At 53.5% G+C, this 21,253-nt stretch overlaps 1 protein-coding gene across 1 annotated transcript in view; it reads left to right on the forward strand.

The window, feature by feature from the left end:
• Positions 1–7,978: 7,978 nt before the first annotated feature.
• Positions 7,979–21,253, forward strand: part of SLCO2B1 (solute carrier organic anion transporter family member 2B1) — a 32,500-nt gene continuing 19,225 nt past the window's right edge. The window contains exons 1-4 of the mRNA XM_063419288.1: positions 7,979–8,133; positions 16,368–16,457; positions 20,455–20,592; positions 20,682–20,844. Of these exons, the coding sequence (XP_063275358.1) occupies positions 8,056–8,133; positions 16,368–16,457; positions 20,455–20,592; positions 20,682–20,844 (469 nt within the window). The 5' untranslated portion in view covers positions 7,979–8,055. The remainder of the gene's footprint in view (positions 8,134–16,367; positions 16,458–20,454; positions 20,593–20,681; positions 20,845–21,253) is intronic.

The following is a 21,253-nucleotide window of genomic DNA, read 5'->3' on the forward strand; positions in this document are numbered from 1 at the left end:
ATGCATTAGTGTTAAAAGGACCTGAGTATTCCCAGCTAAAAGACTTGCCACCAGAGCATATTCCTGACATTTATCAGGCTACAAACAAACACCCACTGAAGAGCAGCACGTTATCCTTAATTAAACAACAACAGTTGGATGGGGGAGGGAGCAGGAGAAGGAAATAATAGTCACTTAGTTTAACTGGGAAAACATGAACAGACTTTTAATGCAGCCACAAACCCAACCAGTGACTCAAAAACACAACCTCTGGAATTAATGCTCCGGGCACCACAGCACAAGGAGCGTCAGGATTGGGCACAGGGGCTGTCCCCTTTTGTTGGTGGCACCACACAGAGTTCCAGTAATTCCAGAGGATGAAAAGCTTCACTCTAAGATGGCTTTTAAGAGTAAAAATACGCTGGTAATAACTACATTAAGTAACCATTAATAATGAGCACACTAAATAACTACTAATAATAACTACATCGAATAACCACTAACAGCAACTGCACTTGTAAAGGAGGATAATAAAACTCAATAAAGAACTAAAATTTTAATTCTCCTTTAAAACAAAAAATCTCCTATAATTTAACATATAAATTTGATGTTCTGGGTATGACATCCTGCACAGGGATACGGGAAAGTTAAAAAGTGGGTTCAAAAAGCTTGGAATTGTTGTGCTTAACTCTTACAAAAAGTTCTAAGGCTTGAGATGCAAATTGGGAAACGGCTCACTTGGCACGGTGTCTTACAAGGGAGAGTAACTTCAAATTAAAGCTTTAATTAGCGCAGCATTTAGCAACGTTATTAAGTTATCTTTGGTGGAAAAAGCCCTGGAAAGCACAATCTTAATGTAGCTGAGACATCCCAATTCCATAACTAAAAAATGGGAAGGACACGATTTATTATCGTGAAAAGCAGGGGGACATTTCCTTTAATGCATGACAGCAGGAGCTTTCAATAACACTTGTGGCAGTTCACAGGACGCGTTTTCAGAGCAGCTCATTGCAGCAGCAGGCCCCTGGATAGAAGCACCCTCCACCCCAGGCTGCCAGTGGCTCCAGCTGGAAGGACTCCTGGCTCCAGAAAGGTGTGGACACCAGTCAGGGACATTTTCAGGGACCTGGAGTTGAATGACCACAGTGGCCTCATCCCAGTCCGGTGTCTCCCTTTTCCCAGGTCTTAGGGATCAGTCGGCCCAGAGGTGGGAAGGAGGGGGGATGTATTTATTCATTTCTTGGGATGTGTTCATTCCTTTAGCCCGGTCTGTGGGTGCCCAGGAGCCTTTTCGAAGCTCTGACAGCCCGGTGGCAGCACCAGGCAGAGCAGCACAAACGGGGGTCACCGTGGGCTCCAGGCTAACTGGGGCACGGCTGCAATCCCAGGAAAGTGCCCGGGGGATCCAGGTGGGATGAGCTCGGTAGACAAGACAATAGCAGGGTTTATGCACAGGACTGCAGCGGGGGAATAAATAACATTGTTCAGGGAAGGACATCAAATCAGGGTAGGGGAGCTTTGCTCTAATCCTGTGTTGTAATGACAGCTTAAAAATTTGGTACTTTGATGAGTTCTGAGATTGACTTAAAGCTCTTTAATTTGGCTTCCTGGTATTTAATCTCTTAACTTTGCATTCTTAATCAAAACTCCGGGCGGATCTTTAATCTTGTGTGTACAGACTGGAAGATTACAGGCCCTCAGCTGCCTCCGGCAGACAGCTGGAGCCTCCCCTCTGCCTCCTCCTGCCCCCAGAGGCACTCCAGACCTGGGGAAAGGTCTGGGAGAAAAAGGAAAGTCCATAAATATCCTCTGGCAGAGAGCAATTGGAACACTTCTCCCTCTCCAGCCAAGAGTTAAAATCCATCAGAGCCTCTGTGTGTGTTTCTTTCCAAACATTCCACTATTCATTTGAAATTCCTTCCCTTCCCTCCATGATAATCCTGGAAACACTTTATTTTACCAATTTTTTTTATTGTTACTAATGGTTATCCTGGTTTATCTGGTCCTGAATTATTCAAATTACTTAAATAGAGGCAAAGTCTACGGAAAAGTAATTTCCTGAAGTTCAGTGGGAGTTTTGAGCACTCTTCAACTTAGTTTGATGCCAGTGAGCCAGAATTAAACTTTTCTTAATCTGGATTGTTTCCTCACAGAGCACATACAGCTGGACAGAACAGCAAAAGTTATCTGGGGGTTTATTTAGAGGGGCAGGGAAAGGTCAGAAGGAAAAAGACATTTGCTATACGGACCAGAAAATAAATGCAGGAAAAAAATGCTCAGTGAATAAAAAGGTTTCCAGTGTGGCTTCTGACACCCTGGTTTTTGTGCAATGCCCTTGCAACACAAATGTTATTCACAGAATACAAGGATTAAGATGAGAACATTCTCTCTCCCTTGAGGAAGATTAGGAAACTTTTAAGAAACATCCCTGAAACCTGAAATGATTAAGTCATCGTTTTAAAACCTGTGTGGAGTCATTTTAAAAACTGTGGGGAGTAATGACCAATGTTACATCGCTTTTCCATGTTTTTCATATTGTCTGAATAGCATAAAATATTTTTTATGGGATGAAAACCAGCAGAAGCATATCAGCAAAAGGGCAAGGCCTCTCTTGAGTCTTGCACAATATCTTTCTGATAAATATATTTATATACATATATATGTATAAATGATGTTCTAGTGAAGAGGAGAGTCCTGAATGCTGCCAATTCCCAGGCTTGGCTGCAGGGTGATTGTCCTGCAGCATCCACGGGATGAGGATTCTTTGGGATGAGGAGTCACGGGGGAGGAAGAGGAAGGCAAAGGGGCCATTACACACCCAGCAGGGCTGGCAGAGGGCTGGGCTCTCCCCGCATCAGAGGGCACTGAGCAAGGCCTGGCACTGGCTGACCTGGGTCAGTAACTCCCAGCACAAGAGATGCTGCAGATCCACTCATCAGCACTGCTGGGCCTGACTCAAGATCTACAGGGGAAATTAAAAGCGCCATTGCTTCTCAGTAATTTGCCTTTAAAGTGTTTTTGCAGGCAGGCACACATACAGCAGCTTGAGTGACTCTGTTTCCAGCTGCTGCAATCTGATTCTGGTTTCTGACAGAGAAACAGAGCCCAAGACTTGTTTTTTTTTTTTGGGGCAGGATCTCGGACAGGAGCCCCAGCTGTCACCAGGGCTGGGAACAGGCAGTGGCCACCTGCAGAAGGTGGCTGTGAATCACCAGTTCCATTGGGCAGTGCCACACGTCCTGCCAGGCTCACATTTCTCCCCGAGGGGTTTTCCCTGGAAGAATGTGCTCATCGGGAAGTTGCAACACCCAAATCCCTCAGATCGAAGCTCCTTGGGAGGACAAACCCAAACTGCCACCGGCGCTCCGGCCCCCGGCACAGCAGGGTTTGAGTAAGAGGTGCCCTGATTCGTGACCCTGCAAGCAAAACCCAGCCATGGGATGGAATCCTGGAATCCCAGAATCCCTGAGGCTGGAAAAGACCCCCGAGTCCAACGTGTGCCCCATCCCCACCTTGTCCCCAGAGCACTGAGAGCCACCTCCAGGCCTTTCCTGGACACCTCCAGGGACAAACACCTGGGAAGTCTGGGAATCTCCAACAGTGGCAGCACTGAGCCTCCTTCCCCCCTCCGGTTTCTTCTGCCCTATGAAGGGCTCTACAGAGTAATCCAGCGAGCAAAGAGCATTTCTGGGATCACAACCCTGAACTCCAGAGCAACAAAGCAGGGCAGGAGTAAAGCAGGATTAATGTGCCGCCTTGCCTCATGCCTTGGTTCCATCTGGGGTTCAGGCTGTATCCTCAGAGTTTCATAGTCCAGTGCAAAATGCACTCCCTGGGTTGAAGCAGAACTGCTTGGTTTTAAGATGGGGCAGAAATAATTTTTTGATGGCTTAAATAAAGTATTTTTCAAAGCTATTTTTGAGATTGGAATTATACAGAGGTCATTTTCCCTTACTAAGAAAAAGCATGTGAAGTATTTGGAAATTTCTCATAACTGTAAAGCAATAATCACCTTTGAGATAATGATTTTCTTTTTATGACACCAGCCCCTTCTTGCTCTTAACATTTGCATTTTAATACCTCAAGAACAAATTTCCCACATATTGTTCAAACAAAAAGCTGTTTTCCAGTCTAGCTTGTAATTTTTCAATCAAATTACTAACCCTCAAAGCACTTTTATTACTATTTGAAGAGTTTTGTAAAAAGATAACTCTATTTTCTGTAACATTATGGAGAAAAAAACGCTGCCACATTGATGTGAACTAACAAGTTGGGGTTTTTTTTAAACTGATGGATAACAGATAAATGATAAGTTCCTGCCAGCACCTGTGTGTCGCTGACTTGACAAGTGTTTTATCTGTGCAAGCAGATAAATATCATCTTGGAACTTCTTCATTCTTCTTTAAATGCACTCAGTTAAACTGGCACAGCATTAGTGTGACAGATCCCACTGCAGCTCCTCAGCAAAATAACGAGACAATTCAACATCGATGTTATAATAATCGAGCATCTATTTTATCTCCCCTAACTCTTTGTAGGCAGCGTTTGACGGCGCCAGCTCAGAGCTGGAAGCGATGCTGTACAAAAGGGGTGACAGCAAATCTTCCTCAGAATTTTAAAACCTCCTCTCCTTTAGACACAAGCAACAGAAGCTCCTTGAACTAATAGCACATTTCATATTAAAAAGTGCTTAAATGCCTTTAGGCACATCCAAATGCAGGACGTGGCACTTTACCTTTTCTTTTGCCCCATTTTTCTACAAATAATTTAAATTCACTGTCCCGCTGAGTTTCTCCGGGCGCCATCCAAGGCAAGAAGCTTGGATGGCGCTGCTCTCCCGTAGGAGCAGCGAGGCAGCAATTCCCAGGATCGTGCTGCCATCTGTGGTTCCGAACTGGAAAGGAACGGGCAGGGAAACCTGCTGCCAGCCCAGGGTGCTCCAAGCCCCATCCAACCCGACCTGGAGCAATTCCAGGAATGGGGCAGCCACTTTTGCATTAAAAAAATTAAATCGTGATAAATCTCCAGGAAAACAAAACCAGAAACCTCTTCTCTCTCCCTCTCTTTTTTTTTTTTTTCCTGTTAAGAAAATAATGGAAAAGTCTTTTCTTGATGTGGAAATCCTGTGATTTCTCAATTCCTGTTTCCCAGAATCTGACACAACCTGGTCTTATTTCCTCTGGAAGTGGTTTGGGATTTTTGGAGAGGACAAATTATTCACTTTGGTTCTGACTGAAATCCCAAAAGCAGACGACCCTTTCCTGTTCTCTGCAGGCATTACACACACAGACATTAAAGAGAAGCAGGGCAGCTGATTACCACCAGTCACCAGTTTAAATCCCAGTCTGCAAACAATTTCTGCACAATTCCAAACGCTTCTGTCCCAGCTTTTGCCTGGCTCTGTGAGGCATCAGCAGAGCTCAGATGTGAAATCCCAGCCCTAATCCAGCTGGTTTTTCCTAGCCCCACATGCAGCCCCAGCCCCACAAGTGGCCACACGTCCCATTCCCCATGCAGGACCCTGAGCTGCTCCTTCCCAATCCCAGTCCTGAACCAAGAGCAGAGCTGGAATGAGCAGCAGAACCTGGGCACTTAAGGGATTCCTAATGTGGCCTTTTCCAGGCTGGAAGCCTGGATCTTTTCATCTGTGCACTTCTCTGATCTCAGACATGTGAGATTCTGCCATCTCTTTGTGTAAGTGCTGCTATCATTTCCTGCAAGCTGCTGCCAAAGTGTTCCAAGGAATTCTCCTTCCTGCACATCCTCCAGAGGTTCCAACCCCCCTCACCTGACCGAGCACTTCGTGTGTCCACTCAGGCTTTAGTGCTTGCTTTTATCAGGAATTATCCTTTGGGGGAGGCACTCGGGGTCTGCACAGCCCAATATTTGGAGGCCAAAGCCCCCATGAGCTAAAAGCTGAAGGAGCTGCGGAAATCTCTTGGCCAGAAAGGGGCAGCAGCCGGCAGGGCTCAGCTCCGGAGGCACCAGGACAGGCACTGCGCTGCTCTGCCAGCATCGCAGATGGGCTGCGCTGAGGGGGACCCGCCTCCCTGCGATGGGCACGGACACTTCCACTATCCCAGTGGCTCCCAGCCCTGTCCAGCCTGGCCTTGCATGGATGGGCATCCTTTGGGAGAGCACGGGTGTGTCCCGGAGCTGGGACACCATGGAGCAGCGGCACAAGGGCGCTCTGGCCAGCCCCGGCCGTGGGTGGAGCAGCAGCCGCAGGAGCGGCGAACTCGTGGCTCGGATCAGAGCCAGGAAGAGTCAATAGATGGTGCTCTTCTTTCATGTAATATCGCAGCGAGAGATTCCCGCTTCTCCACTGCTGGACAGCCCTTTCCCTGCCGCTCTCCAGGATCCCGTGTCGGGGCTGTTTGGGGTGTCTGTCTCTCGCTCCCCTGCATGTACAGTCTCCTCTTCCCCTGGGTTATTGCCCCTCCCAAGGAGCTCTGCCCTTCCAGCCCCAAGCCAAGCCCATCCCGAGGGTCCTGGGGCATGGGCTGTGCACAGCCCCCCGGGAAGGAAGGAGCTCTGCAGCTGTAAAATAATAATAATAATAATAATAATAATAATAATAATAATAATAATAATAATAATAATAATAATCGTTCCTTCTAATAATGCCTTCCTGTGGCACTGCAGAGCCGGTGGAACTGCTCAAGTTTATTTTCTCTGCAGTGGCAGCCCTGCTCGGGAACACAGCTCAGTGTCACTTGGGTGCAGAGTGCTTTGGGACACGCTGATGTGGCTGTCTCCTGCTCAGCCAAATGTTTTTGTGCTGCCAGACCTGATACAGGGCTTGTTCAGTTATTATGTCATGAGCTGGTGCAGATGATTTTCCCTTTGGAAACATCAAGTCCCTCTGCCCAGCCTGTCCTGTGGGGTGCCCCATCCATCACAGCCCAACAAGAAATGCCAGGAGGGAAAGGCTGCTGTGCCTTCCTCTGCCTGTGCTGCACCACGACCCTGAGAGGGGAAATATCCCATCCAGAGGTGGCACACCCAGCAGCTTGTTGTGGCTTCTGGGATGAAAAGAGAACAGGGAACGCACCGAAGGGCTCTCCCTCTCCCTCTCCCTCTCCCTCTCCCTCTCCCTCTCCCTCTCCCTCTCCCTCTCCCTCTCCCTCTCCCTCTCCCTCTCCCTCTCCCTCTCCCTCTCCCTCTCCCTCTCCCTCTCCCTCTCCCTCTCCCTCTCCCTCTCCCTCTCCCTCTCCCTCTCCCTCTCCCTCTCCCTCTCCCTCTCCCTCTCCCTTATATTCCCCTTGGACAGGACTCTGCAGCTGTCCTGCTCTCCAAGCTGCAACTTTACGGAATCCAAACGTGAATTTGCCCTGGCAAAGCTCGCCTGTGTTGGTGCACCTGTCTGCTGGCAGAGCTGGGGGTGCTCACCTGGAGAGGAGAAGGCTCCAGGGAGAGCTCAGAGCCCTTGCAGGGCCTAAAGGGGCTCCAGGAGAGCTGGAGAGGGACTGGGGACAAGGGATAGAGGGACAGGACACAGGGAATGGCTTCCCACTGCCAGAGGGTAGGGCTGGCTGGGGCTGCCTGTTTGTTACGTTCTCCAGTTCTCGTCTGGAAAAGCCTCGATGCTCAGAGCGAGAGTACTGGGCAGACATTGAAAACAAATAGTCCGGGGTTGGATAAACAAAGTTTCCCTTTCCCAAATCCTAGGCTTACACCACAGCTTCAAACTTCACAGGGAAAAAAAAAATGCTGATAAAGCAAATTGAACAAGAAAATGAACACAAGGAAGCTGCCCTGGAGGAATGGGACCCTTGCAGGGAGGGGAGAGGAGACTGGAGCTGGGGGATGGAAGGAAAGCCAAGCCCAGTTCGGAATGGGACGGGGCAAAGATCTCGCAAAGCCCTGGCTCAGCAGACCGCAGAGCTCTGTCATTATGGGATTGCAGCTTCACGAAAAAGCAAACACAAGAATTTAAGAAATCCTATCGAAAGGGATTGCAAAAATTGAATGCGCTCCGGCTTTTAAACGTGCAGGCGAAGCCCCACCTCCAGCTCCACACTCCACACACCCCGCACGCATCCCCACCTCCAGCCCGGGCAGGAAAGGGAGGGAATGGCCCCGGCGGTGGTGGCGGAGGGACAGTGTCGCTGCCAGAGCCGGCGGGGTGAGCTTCGGGAGAGCCCTGCAATGGTGAGTGTGGCGGCACCCGCTGCTGCCGGGATGCTGAGCATGGCTCCGGCGCCGGGCCCGGGGCTGCCTCCCGGCCGGGCTATGGGCAAGGTGAAGTTTCTCACGCTGCTGTTCCCCGCCTGGTTTTGCAAAACTCCTGGATCCGCTGGGGCTCAGGAGCAGCTTCCAAGGGGAAAAGCGAGGCGTGACTCCACGCCTGTTCTGTGCCAGCCTTCTGTCTGTGTTCTCTGCTTGTGCTTATTTATTTGAGGGTCTTTTTCCCCTCATGAGGCAGCTCCACTTCTTTCTCCCGTTGCAGGGAACTTTCCCAGTTTTCCCAATGCCTGAGGCTGCCCCGGTGGGTTTCTCTTACAGTTTCGCTTCTCCTGTAATGTCCATGGTTCTTTCCAGCCCAGATCCTGGGAAGATGGATCTGACCTGTGCCCGGCTGCCACAGGGAGAGCCCGGCCGAGCCAGACCTCTCCAGCCGGGCACTGCCTGGGAGGAGAACCGATCCATACAGCCCCAGAGCCATGGAAAGGTTTGGGGCAGGGCTGAGCTGCTGCCTCTGCCTGCTCCCGCTGAGCTTTTCCTCGGCTGCGGGGGTCTGGGAGCAGCGGGCTGTGTGTGCTTTCCACTGGGTCCTGCAAATGGGGGAGCTGCCGTGTCCCTTCAGGCCTTTGGGGTGGGCCTATACCCCGGGAGTCAGCCGTGGGAACAGCCTGTCCTCCCTGGAACACGGACGGGAAGTTTGGGGTGGGTTGGCCACCCTGCTGCTTGTGCCGGGGGCAGCTGTGGTGGCCCTGCCGGGCAGGGGGACACGGGCACGGCTCTGCAGGGGTGGGTGGCACATGGCCCATCCTGGGGGCAGCTCTGGTTCCACCCCGCTGGAGATGGGGACCGGGGGCAAGGAGAACCCTGGATGGGCAGCTCCTGTGGCAAGAGGGAATGGCACCGCATGTCCCAAAAAATGGAGGCTGCGCCTGGAGCCCTGGCAGTGCCCAAGGCCAGGCTGCACGGAGCAGCCTGGGATAGTGCAAGGTGTCCCTGCCCAAGGCACTGGATGGGCTTTAGGGTCCCTGCAACCCAAACCCTTCTGTGAGTGCTGAGCTGTGCAGCCTGAGCGAGGTTTTCCCCCCACCTTGGAAGCACAGACACATCCAGAGCTCCTCCCTGTTTTGTCTAATTTCCTCAGAAAGCTTCTGGCCCCAAGGGGGCTGTGAGAGCCCTCCTGACTGCCAGCCTCCTGCTTGTTACTGTTATGGGGCTGTTTTACAGCACAGTTCTCCTTTCTTAATTTCCCACCTCAGCACCTGTCATTGCCCCCCAGGCTTTGGAAAAGGTGATTTTCTAAGGAAATGGAGGCAGTGTGGGAGGCACAGCAGGCGCTGAGGGGAATTCCTGCCTTGAGACATGATTGGAACACCACAAGGCTCTGAGGTGTCATCCAGGGAAAATTGAGAGTGAGTGCACGGCTGGAGAAACCACAGGACAAAATCATGCCCAGGGATGCAGGAAAGGGCTTGTTGCTGTCAGGCAGCTTGGTCGGGGATAGTTGTGGCTCCAGCTGCAGGTCTGGGCACTTCCAGAAGATAATCTCCATTTTCACTGGACTTTCTTAGTCCCTCTGAGTGTACAGATGACAGTGCAGTCCACTAATGTTAAACAGTGGAAGAAGGACATTGAGTAGTTCCCCCTGCTGCCCAAAATACCAGCATTTCCTCCTTTTCCTGTGCCAGCTCCAGCCCCCACCAGCTGCTCTGGGCTGGGGCTTCACTCCAGCTCCTTGTCCATCATCACCCAGAACTGTCACCAGGTCTCTCCCACCCACAGCGTTTCCTCTGCTGTTCACAACCAGCTCCTCTCTTGCTGGCTAAGGAATTTTCCCACTTCTCCTAAGCTCTACTCAGTTCCTTTTCCTGGCAGCAGCATTTCCCTGCTCCTGCTCCTCCATCCATCCCTTTTGCTTGCAGGTGGCCAGCATCATTCCCAGCTCCTGGTGAAGCAAATTTTACTGGCCATCGCCAAAATTTGAGGATGCTCCGGTTGTTCATCCCTGGGTTAGTGTGGAGAAAGTAAAGAGCTGCCCTTGAAGGTCCCTTGGAAATAAATGTTCAGCATTGGGCTGTAGCTGCTCTTCATGGAATCCTCAGCATGAGGAACAGGTCTGTGGTTCTGGGCAGACCATGAGTGCAGATGGAGAATCTGGGTTTGTTGGGGCTTCTTTTTCAGAAGTTAGCGATCATAAATAGCAAACAAGCTCTGGTTTGCTGCAGGAGGGCTCAGCTCCAGGGAACTGCTGGGGTTTCCACTCAGGATGTGTGTTCAAGGCACGGGGCTGTTGCAGGGGCTCTTGCCCCTTGTTTTGCAACAGCTTCCCCTTGAAAACTTTCGTTTTTCTCACCGGAGGTGTCTTTGTCCCTGGAGCCACTCTGGGTCTTCCCATTTCCTCCAGCTGCTCTCACAGCTTTCAGGAGGACTCAGCAAAAAAAATCTGTGTTTTTCTCAGTCTTCACTCCTGTCCAGGCAGCAGTGAAGTACAGAGGGGGAAGAACATCAGGAAGGTATTTATGGTGTATGAAACCCCAAGTCGGGGAAACTGTGGTTTGGGATCACTTTCCTGCAGGCTTCTCCTGGCAGGTGTTTGTCCAGAGAGCCAAGCCCTGCCTGCAGCCTGTGGAGAGGCAGATTCCTGCTGGAATCATGCTCTTCATCCTTCATGCAGCACTTTAACCCCTGTCCAGGGGTTGGAGCTGCTTGAGGCAGGAAGAGTTTTCCTGCCAAACACAGAGGAGGGGGTGCTAAAATAGGAAATCCCCACTGAGGACACAAGACAAGGATTTTCTGCAGCACAGCCACATCTGTCCACCCCAGGGCAGGGGAATCTGTGTTCAGCACCTGGCTCCCTCCAGAAGACAGGGCTGACTTTTGTACTCAAAGTACTGCATAAAACCTTGGAGGAAAGGCGTAAAACTGGCAGAGCTGGGGGATCCTGGTTTGGCAAATCTTACAAACCCTTGAGCCACAGCACAAAGCCACAGGTGACAGGGGAGGAAGGAGGACAGGAGCAGTTTAATGGGTGCACAGAGGGGGATGCACCCCACCAGAGCCTGGGGAGCAGCAGGGACAGGGGGTGAGGAGGGGGTCTCGGGGTGGCTGCAGACCCTGACAGCTCCACAGCCCTGGGCAGCCTTTGAAAGCAAAGCCAAGCGAGTGATTCATGGAATTATGCAATGCCAGCCTCACTACTTATGTAACTCCAGAGCCATCTCCCTCAGCCAGAGGCTCTGGGATTCCCTCCCTCCCTCTCTCCCCACTCAGGGCCACGGCTGCTCCAGGGCGCTTCCCCCTCCAAAGGAAAAGTCACCCAGGTGTGACGGGCACCGCTTCCCTGCAGGGAGAGATGGATGGATGGATGGATGGATGGATGGATGGATGGATGGATGGATGGATGGATGGATGCAGAGCAGCCTTGGGAGGAGGATGGGGGGCTGCTGGTGGCTGAGAGACTGGACATGAACCAGCCCAGAAACCCCCAACCCTGGACTGATCCCCCAGCCTGGGCAGCAGGGCAGGGGGATTCTGCCCCTCTGCCCCTGTGTCAGGTGAGAGCCCACCTGCAGAGCTGCCCCAGCCCTGGGCCAGCAGCACAAGGACCTGGAGCTGCTGGAGAGAGCCCAGAGGAGCCCCGGAGCTGCTGCAGGGCTGGAGCCCCTCTGCTCTGGAGCCAGGCTGGGAGAGCTGGGGGTGCTCACCTGGAGAGGAGAAGGCTCCAGGGAGAGCTCAGAGCCCTTGAAGAGCCTAAAGGGGCTCCAGGAGAGCTGGAGAGGGACTGAGGACAAGGGATGGAGGGACAAGACACGGGGAATGGACTCAAACTGACAGAGGGCAGGGTTAGATGGGATATTGGGAAGGAATTCCTGTCTGTGAGGGTGATGAGGCCCTGGCACAGGGTGCCCAGAGAGGCTGTGTCTGTCCCATCCACAGGGAGGGATCTGAGAGTTCCCATCTCTGCTTTGGTATTGCCAGGTGAGCTCCAGCTCCTTCACCACATCCTGCAGTGCTGGAGCAGGTAAGGATCCTTCCAGGAAGGGCTCCAGCCCTGGCAGGGGTGTCAGGGAGAGGCAGGGAGCTCTGGGAGACCTCAGCACTCACATGGGGAGCAGGGTTTCATCCTTCCCTAAGCAGAGGGGCACCAGGGCAGGGCTGGACACTCTCCCTTCATTGCCTGTGCTTGAATGTCATGTGTTTCAACACCAGTTTTCCTTTTTCCTCTAATTTTTAACCTCCAGTAACATTTTCCTATTGTAACTTCTTGTAAGATTTCTGGGACGTGTCATCTGTGGTCCATTTCTCATTACATAGAGTCACTGAACTGGGCTGATCCCATTTTCACTTTCTTTTTGCCACTTGGCACAAGATGGAAACAGCTCTTGGGCACATCTCTGCATCCCTTGTCATTCCCTCTGTCTTTTTCCAGGGACGGCATGATGTGTATCCACTGCCTTCTCCTTCTGTTGTATTATAAAGCATCTTTGCACCCGCATTTTCCGAGGCAGCCTCCCCTCCACCCCAGGCGCACTCATAAATACACACCCTGACACCACTCCAGCCTGGCTGCCACTGAGGGAAAATCATTCAGCAGCAGGAAGACAGATTAGGGAATATCTGCTGGCATTTGGAGTCCCCTGCTGGGATTTAATTTGCTGTGTTACATTGGCTGTTATTTACTCACGCTCTGCTGAGCCCAGCGCTTGCCTCGCCTTGCTCCGCTGAGGGGAGCAGCTGGTAACGAAAGGCTGGGATGGAGTCTCGGGAGTGGGGCAGGGTGCTGTGGCACCCAGCCCAGACCCTGCTGTCACAGCCAGGACCCTGCTGCAGGTCCCACACATGATTTCGGCCATTTCTGCTGCCCTGGTGTCAAAGAAAAGGCAGCCTTGGGACAAGTGGAGCATCTTAATCAGTGCTGCACACGGTTGGTGAGATTATCTCAGATATACGCAGTGACAGGACACAGGGAAAGGCTTCCCACTGCCAGGGGGCAGGGTGAGATGGGATATTAGGAAGGAATTCCTCCCTGTGAGGGTGGGCAGGCCCTGGCACAGGGTGCCCACAGCAGCTGTGGCTGCCCCTGCATCCCTGGCAGTGCCCCAGGCCAGGCTGGACATTGGGGCTTGGAGCACCCTGGGACAGTGGAAGGTGTCCCTGCCATGGCAGGGGTGGCCCTGGGTGAGTTTTAAGGTCCCTCCCAACCTAAAGCAGTCTGGGATTCTCTGCACAGATGGGGGCTATTCCCCAGCCTGCAGCTCCCTGCATTCCCTGGGAGCTGCAGGAGGTGTCAGGCAGGTGAGGCTGGGATTCCTGGCAGAACTTCGGTGTGAGGCTGAGCTCAGCTCCCCGTGCCCACTGCACCCAGGGTCTGCCATGCCAGGCCTTTCTGAGGGATGCAGTGACCCAGGACAGAAGTGAGGAGAAAACTGGGCTTTGAGGACAAAACCCTGCACCTGTAGCTGAAGAAACAGCAGCAGCTGATGGATCTGCAGCACTCTGAACAACCATCCATGCATGCATCACCTTCCCTGGAGTGAAACCCGTGGCTGTGTGGTGGCAGTGCCCACATCAGGGGTGACCCTTGGGGCAGCCTGGCCACCTGTGCAGCTCCCTGGTTCCCAAATGCACCTGGGGAGCACGGAAAGCCCCTCCTGGGTTTTGGGGAGCAGCAGTTTCCCCAGAGGGGTCACCTGCAGGCACGCAAACACACCACATTCTGCTTGCTGAGGGGCAGGGCGGGTTTCCAAGGGTCTGTGTCAGGTCAGTGACTGCTCTCTGCGACCCTGGCAGCCTCTCAGCCCCGGGGTGTCCCTAACAAAGGATTTCACAGCCCAGGAGCTGCGGGAGAGAAGGTGAAAGGTTCCCCGGGAGCTCCAGGAGAGCGGCGTTTGGCACCAGGGACTTCTTTCCATGCGGAGCTGCCCAGATGGAAAAGGTGGCTGGTGCCAGGCAGTGCCACTCCCAGAGGATGGTGCCAGGCAGTGCCACTCCCAGAGGATGCTGCCACGGCTGGGCTCCCTCCACTCGAAGGCAACAGGGATCATTCTGACCTTAACCTGCTGCTGTCATCATGCCTTTTTTTTTTTTTTAATCAATTAAGTCTTACCTGCCGTTTTATCTGACGTGCTCCTTGTCCATTCTGCTGGATCAAAGTACTTTTCTGTTTCGTTTTGGTCCCGAAGGAGAGCCGTGGGCGGGGGGGATCTGAGGGCAGTGTGTTTATCCTCAGTTTGATCTGCTGGCAAACCCTGCGGTGTTTCAGATCTCTGCTGAGCATTGCCCGAGGGATCAGCCGCCCTCCTCCTTCCACACATCTGAAGGAGGTTGTGGAAAGGATGGACAGGGAGATCGGGGTCCTGCCGCACCCCGCTGGATTTGTGGTTCGCAGGCCTCATGAGGGACAAGGCATTAACACAGTTAACCAGGACATCGAGCCTGCAGTGGCTTCCAGCTCCATGACCATTCCATCATCCCTGGAAATCCAGGCTCGGGCTCCTTTGGGTTTCCTGCCTTTGCTTTTCCACCCTTTTTCTCCCGGCTGTGGCCCCCTGAGCTTCTGAGGGGCTGCACAGCAAGGGCAGGGGCTGTCAATGATCGATCAGGGCGCGGTGGGCTGCAGCCAGGCTGGGCCTCTGCCCCAGCCCTGCTGGACCCTCCAGGGGCCCGGGGATTCTTCCTGCCTGCTTTTATTTACCATCAAATTCACTTTATTGATCCCATCCCGGGCTTGTTGTAGCAGTATCTCTCGGGGTGGGGCTGAGGGCAGCCATTGCTTCTTGCAGAGGCTGCTGTGGCGCTGGTGGCCGGTGCAGGTCCCCTCAGGAATCCACCTCTGCCGTGCACGGTGCTGAAGGGTTTGTAAACACCGCAGTCTGAGCGATCCCCTCCTGCTAAAGTTACATCAACCCTGCCTTGGTTAATTTGTTCGAGGCTGCGGGTCCTCGCTCCTTTGCTTCTCATCATGGGGGAAATAGAATTACACAAAATAATAATGGGAAGCCTTTCACCCCATTTGCTGCGGAGATGAAAACATCTATTAAAGTGCGCTGAACAACAAGTTAGAGCCTAATGGCTTTACCGTGCCTCCGAACAATGCAGCTTCCTGAGCAGGAAGCCTGGGTACTGAAACCCCACAAAGACATCGCCGGTCCCTGGGGAGCGGGGACTGAGCGGCCGAGGAGAAGGGCGGGAGATCTGAGGGCAGGGCGGGGCTGCCGGCGTCCCGCGGGGCGAGATCGCTTCCCGCGGGGCGAGATCGCTTCCCGCGGGGCGAGATCGCTTTGCACGCTTGCGTTGACCTGGTGGCTGGGGGTCCGAAAGCGGGAGTGGAGGGATCTTCCAGGGGAGAGGCAAAACCAGCGTGGGTGAAAATGGGATGTAGGAAAGCGGGGCTTGAACCCACCGGAGCCCAGCACGGGGAGGGATGGGGAAGGGCCTGCTGGGCTCCCCGTGTGCAGCCGGAGCTGCTGCCCCTCTGCCTGGAGGGAATGCCAGGCTGGGGAATGCCAGAGGGACGCGGAGGCTGGGCCCTGGTCATGGTACAGGACTTGGCACAGCTTGGTCTGCTTGAGCTTCGTGGGGTTCTGCAGCCCACTGAGATCCCTCTGCAAAGCCTTTCTGCAGCCCACTGAGATCTCTGTCAGAGCCCATCTCTGCAGCCCACTGAGATCCCTGTGGAAAGCCATCTCTGCAGCCCACTGAGATCCCTGTGGAAAGCCATCTCTGCAGCCCACTGAGATCCCGGTGGAAAGCCATCCCTGCAGCCCACTGAGGTCCTTCAGTTCCCGTTTCTCAGGCAGCTGAGGAGCCTCTGGATGGCAGCACAGCCATCAGCTTTGTCAGCTGCTCTCCCACTCCTGTGTCTGCTGCCAGCTGAGGGTGCCCTGTGCCCCATCACCGAGGCTGTGGATAGGGGCATCACACCGACCCCAGTGATGTTTCACAGGGTTGTCCTTGGCTCTGCTGAGCAGCGTTTCACCTCCCAGGCCTCTGGTGTCTCACATTTTGCAGGCTGCTCTGTTGCTGTGCAGAACTGAAGTGCTCCAAGCTGAGGAAACCCGGGAATAATTAGCGATTGCTTGGGACACCATGTGCCTGCTGTTTTGTGGGGGTGTTTGCAGAGCATGCCAGGATTTTGCCAGCTGAGCACGGGGGAATTGAGGCACAGCAGCTGAACATTGTGCTGAATGATTTATCTCTGACAGGCTGACAGAATGACAAGCACGGCTGCAAGGAGCAGCCGCCCGGACGTGGCCCGGAAAGCGCTCTGCAGGAGCCCCTTTCTCAGCATCAAGGTAAATAAATGCCTCCTGCTTTCCCCAGTACACCCCTGGATTGCTGGCCTGGGAAAGAGGAGTTCAGCCTCCTGCAGAGGACATTGAGAGGATTTCTGGGTACCAAGTGTGTTTGGAAAATGCTCCCTGTGTTTCCCATGGCAAAAGTGCCCTTGGTGTGGAGTTGTCTCCATTCCAAAGCGAGTGGTGGGGCAGCGATGTTTCAATGCAGGATTAACTCCCAGCTCCTGCAGGATTTAACTCCAGAGAATCACAGGATGGAATGGGTTGGAGGGACCTTAAAGGCCATCCAGTGCCACTCCTGCCATGGCAGGGACACCTTCTGCTATCCCAGGGTGCTCCAAACCCCTTCCAACCTGGCCCTGGACACTTCCAGGGCTCCAGGGGCAGCCACAGCTGCTCTGGGCACCCTGTGCCAGGGCCTCCCCACCCTCCCAGCCAGGAATTCCTTCCCAAGATCCCATCTAGCCCTGGATTTCCAGTGTGAAGCCTTCCTTCTACATCTTGGGTCCTCCTGGGTTCGGTGCAACCCCAGGCCCTCCAGGTGAGTGTTTGAGGAGCTCTGCAGAACCCCAGGCTGTACCTGGGATGGCTCCCTCTATCTTGCAACATCTGCTTCATTCCCTCCTGGCTCAGTAATTCCTTTCTATCGGTAGTGGCAGCCTTAACATCAGTTTATTACTACATTCAGTGTAGTTGGAAGCCAATTACCTCGCTCATTAGTGAATCTCACCAGGCCAGAGAGCAAAAGATGGCAGTCGCTCTTACAGGCTCAAGAGTTCTCTGTCACTTTTGTGGGGAAGATTGGGTGGTTTGAGGGGTTTTCTACAAATGCTGGTGCATTTAATCCCCCTCATCCCGTGTGGCAGAAAAAAAGTGAGTCACTGAGGCAGAGGCTACCAAAGCACAGAGGCTGGGGACACAGAGCCGTGTCCTGAGCCTTCTTCCCCAGTCCTCTCTTCAGCCCATTCAGCTGGTTTTTATCTGGTGGGGTTTGTTTGTTTTTTCTTTATTTGCCAGCAAGGTTCTCTTTACAAATATGACCCCACTGGCTTTTCCTTGAGGAGATATTTTAAACGGGTTCAAGGATTAACCATTGAGGGGAAAAGCTCAGGCCTGTGAGCAGAATCAAGCTGTATTTTGCTGTATCTGTGAAGGTAGACCCTAAAATCCCACACTGGGTAGGATTGGGAGGGACCTTAAAGATGCTCTTGTTGCAACCCCTGCCACGGGCAGATGTGGAGGAAGCTCTTGTCACCAAGAACACAATTATCCTCAGCACAGAATGTTTTCCCCTCATGTCTTGTGGTTCGTTGTTTTTTTTTCAAGAAGTTAGGCCACCCTGTCCAGTTTCTAAATGACTTCCTCAGAAAACAAAACTTCCAGCCCAGAGTTAGAATGGTGCTTGCAGAGACACAGAACCATTGCACAATGTGGTTGGATGTGTTTGAAGTGGCTGAAGGACCAAAAATCCCAGCACTGCAGTTTTTATGTGTATTTATATCTCCAGAGAGCATGTCACAAAAACCATGTACCACATGTCAAAATGCAACTAAGGGACATAACTAAAACCCGCCCTGTTTGGCTTCAAGGAGCATTATGATTTAGATGGGATATTGGGAAGGAACTGTTCCCTAGGAGGGTGGGAACCCCTGGCACGGGGTGCCCAGAGCAGCTGTGGCTGCCCCTGCATCCCTGGCAGTGTCCAAGGCCAGGCTGGACAGGGCTTGCAGCACCCTGGGACAGTGGAAGGTGTCCCTGTCCATGGCAGGGGTGGGAATGGGGGGCTTTAAGGTCCCTTCCAAGTACAGTCTAGCCAAAGTGGTTCCAGCTGTTTCCTTCCAGCCCCGTTTGTCATTAGCACAGCCCAGTGCAAAGGCCCAGTGTGCTTTTGTCATGTGATAAGGCATAGAACCCTCTCTTAAAATAGCATCCAGAATGTCCCAAGCACATGGAAAGAGCGTGGTGGGGACATCCTGGTGTCAGCTGGGCAGGGTGGAGTGTGAGGCTCCCAGAGCCCTCACGGGGACAGTTCACTGCCAAGCTGCACACTCAGCACTGCAAACACCTTAGGAAGAGGGTTTTTTCCAGACCACCAGGAGAGGAAATGCTGGTGTTTAATTCCCAGGCCTGTGATTTACTGGCTGTGCAGGATGGAGGGTGTTTCTCTGTTCTCTTGCACCTGTGGGGTTGGAGCAGCAACACCACGCCAGTGTTTGGATTCTCTGGGTTGCTTTAATTCCGTGGATGTAGAGGGAAGACTTTACAAGCACGGCTCAGCCCTTCAAGGGAAAGGTGCTGGACTGCTGGGCCTGGGCTCCCATGCAGGAGCCCCCAGCCCTGTGACTGCTCCTGTGTACATGCTCCATCCTGCTGTCAGGGAAAAGGTCCTGGGAATAGCCTGGTGTCTGCCAATCCAGGTCACCTGCTAGGGCAGCACATCAGTCCCACCAGTCCAAAGGCCAGGAAAAGTCTGCTTGCTCTTTTCCTGACAAAAATTTGATGGCTGAGAGCAAAGAGCCCCTGGAGGCAGAGCTGAGGTCCTTGCCCAAGCCACTGCAGGTCCTCTGCAGAGCCATCTCTCCTTTCTGTGCTTCATTCTGCCCAGAAAAAAATACCAGATTCCCATTTTGAGCTGAAGAGGATGTGGGGCAGTGCTGGGCAGCTGCTGAGCTGCTGTAAACCCATTAAGGTCCTGGATTTGGATCCTCAGGGGGCTGTGGATGCCTGGAATAAGCAGATCTGGTTCCAGCCTTTCCATCTGAACTGATGTGTTCAAGAGGCAGAGCCCGGACACAGCCAGCGACTTGTAGGAACATGGGAGTTACAGCAGAGCTGACTCTGGGGACACTTTCCTTTGGCTGGGTGACATTTTCCCAGTCCAGACACATTGCACCCATCACTGGTGACATGAGGCTGGAGGGGGGACAGCCCTGGATGGTGTCCTGGTGTGCATCATGCCAACCCATTGCTTTGGGAGGCATCCCAGCCCCGCAGATCTCAGGGACCCAGGGGGTTTGACCTTCCCCTTGTCCCCCTTTGTGCTGGGGATGTTGCCTTGGCTCGCAGAGCAGGCCAGCTTGGCCAAGATCTCACTTCAGGCCTGGATCAGAAGGAAACATAGCAGAAATCCAGGCCAGGCTGAGCAGTTTCTCTGTGGTGGGAGCTGCTGCAAAACGCAGGGAGCAGGAGCAGTGCCCCGAGGGTTTGGGCATCCCCCAAGGCTGAGGGCAGCAAGAAGGACCTGGGGCCATCCAGCCTGTGCTGCAGGGAGATGGGTGGGCTGTGTCCCAAGGGGGTGTGACTGCTTGGGGTGGTTATTTGAACTGCTTTGGGGGCTGGAAGTTATGCCTGGGAGAGGCAGCAGGGAAGGAGATGGCTCAGATGAGGAGGCAGGATGGAGATGAGGGCAGATGATTTTCTGGGAGATGGTGGACTCTGACAAAGTTTTCTTCTGGAAGTGGAAGAGAACCATCATATTTTCCAGAGGAGATGTGTTTTACATCTAGGGCTTTGTGAGAAGGAAAGGAAAGCAGTCCGAATCCTTCTCCCTGACCTTCTGCTGACTTTCTCTAAAGGAGTTGTTTGTTGCTGTGTTTGGAAGGGCTCATTGCTGTCCCAGAAGAGCTCCCAGCACTGGGGATGGCTGCCTGCCTCTGGCTGAATGGGAACAGGAATATTGTGCAACCTCCCTTCTGCTGCGCATCCTAGGGGCAAGGCCAACACAAACAGGCATCATCCCAGCTGAAGGCATGTGTTTGTCCACAGCCACTTCTCAGCTGAAGGAATTACAGCCTCCTTGCAGACTGACCCTGCTGTTACTTCTGGCAGAGGCCAGTTTCATGGTTCTGACCTAATTGCAGAAGATCTCACTGGTGGCAGAGAGGGGTGACATTTCCAAGGCTTGTGGTCAGAGGTTTATGTAGGATAGTGGTGCCTTTCGGAGGGGCTGCAGTTTGTGGTGACCCTGCCGGGGGCTCTCTCTCTGTGTTGGCAGTTCTTTGTGTTCTGCCATGGGCTGCTGCAGCTCTCCCAGCTCCTGGTCTCCGGCTACCTGAAGAGCTCCATCTCCACCATCGAGAGACGCTACGGCCTCTCCAGCCAGACCTCGGGGCTGCTCGCTTCCTTCAACGAGGTGACCCCCAGCGGCCCCCCGCCCCTGCTGAGCCTGCCCCCGGCTCCCCCTGCCCTCCAGGGAGGCACTGCCCTTCTCTGTCCCTGCAGGTTGGGAACACGCTGCTGATCGTCTTCCTCAGCTACCTGGGCAGCCGCGTGCACCGGCCGCGCCTCATCGGCGCCGGCGCCCTGCTCGTCTCGCTGGCCGGCTTCCTCATGGCCCTGCCACACTTCATCACGGGGCCCTACCACTACGACCAGTCCGTGCCCAGTAAGTGCTCCAGGAACCTGGGCTGGGCCTTTGGGACACAGGGAGGGAATAACAGAATGGCAGAATGGTTTGGGCCAAAAAGCACCTGAAGATCGGCCTATTCCGCCCCTGCCACGGGCAGGGACAGCTTCCACCCTCCCAGGGTGCTCCAGCCTGCCCTTGGACACTTCCAGGGGTCCAGGGGCAGCCACAGCTTCCCCACCCTGACTGGGAATGATTCCTTCCCCCTGGCAGTGGGAAGCTGTTGTGAAATGGCCTTCCCTGCAGGCACTGGCAGCTGCACGCTGTTGGCTTCTCCTCAGGAAATTCTCTTTTTCTGAGAATGAAATCACCTCAGTCCTGAGAGGCAACAGCTACTGGTGGAAAGCAGGGCCAGGGGATGTGGGAAACATGGAGCCATGGGAAAGGG

Source organism: Prinia subflava, chromosome 25, assembly GCF_021018805.1.
Source record: "Prinia subflava isolate CZ2003 ecotype Zambia chromosome 25, Cam_Psub_1.2, whole genome shotgun sequence".
NCBI classification, from domain to species: Eukaryota; Metazoa; Chordata; class Aves; order Passeriformes; family Cisticolidae; genus Prinia; species Prinia subflava.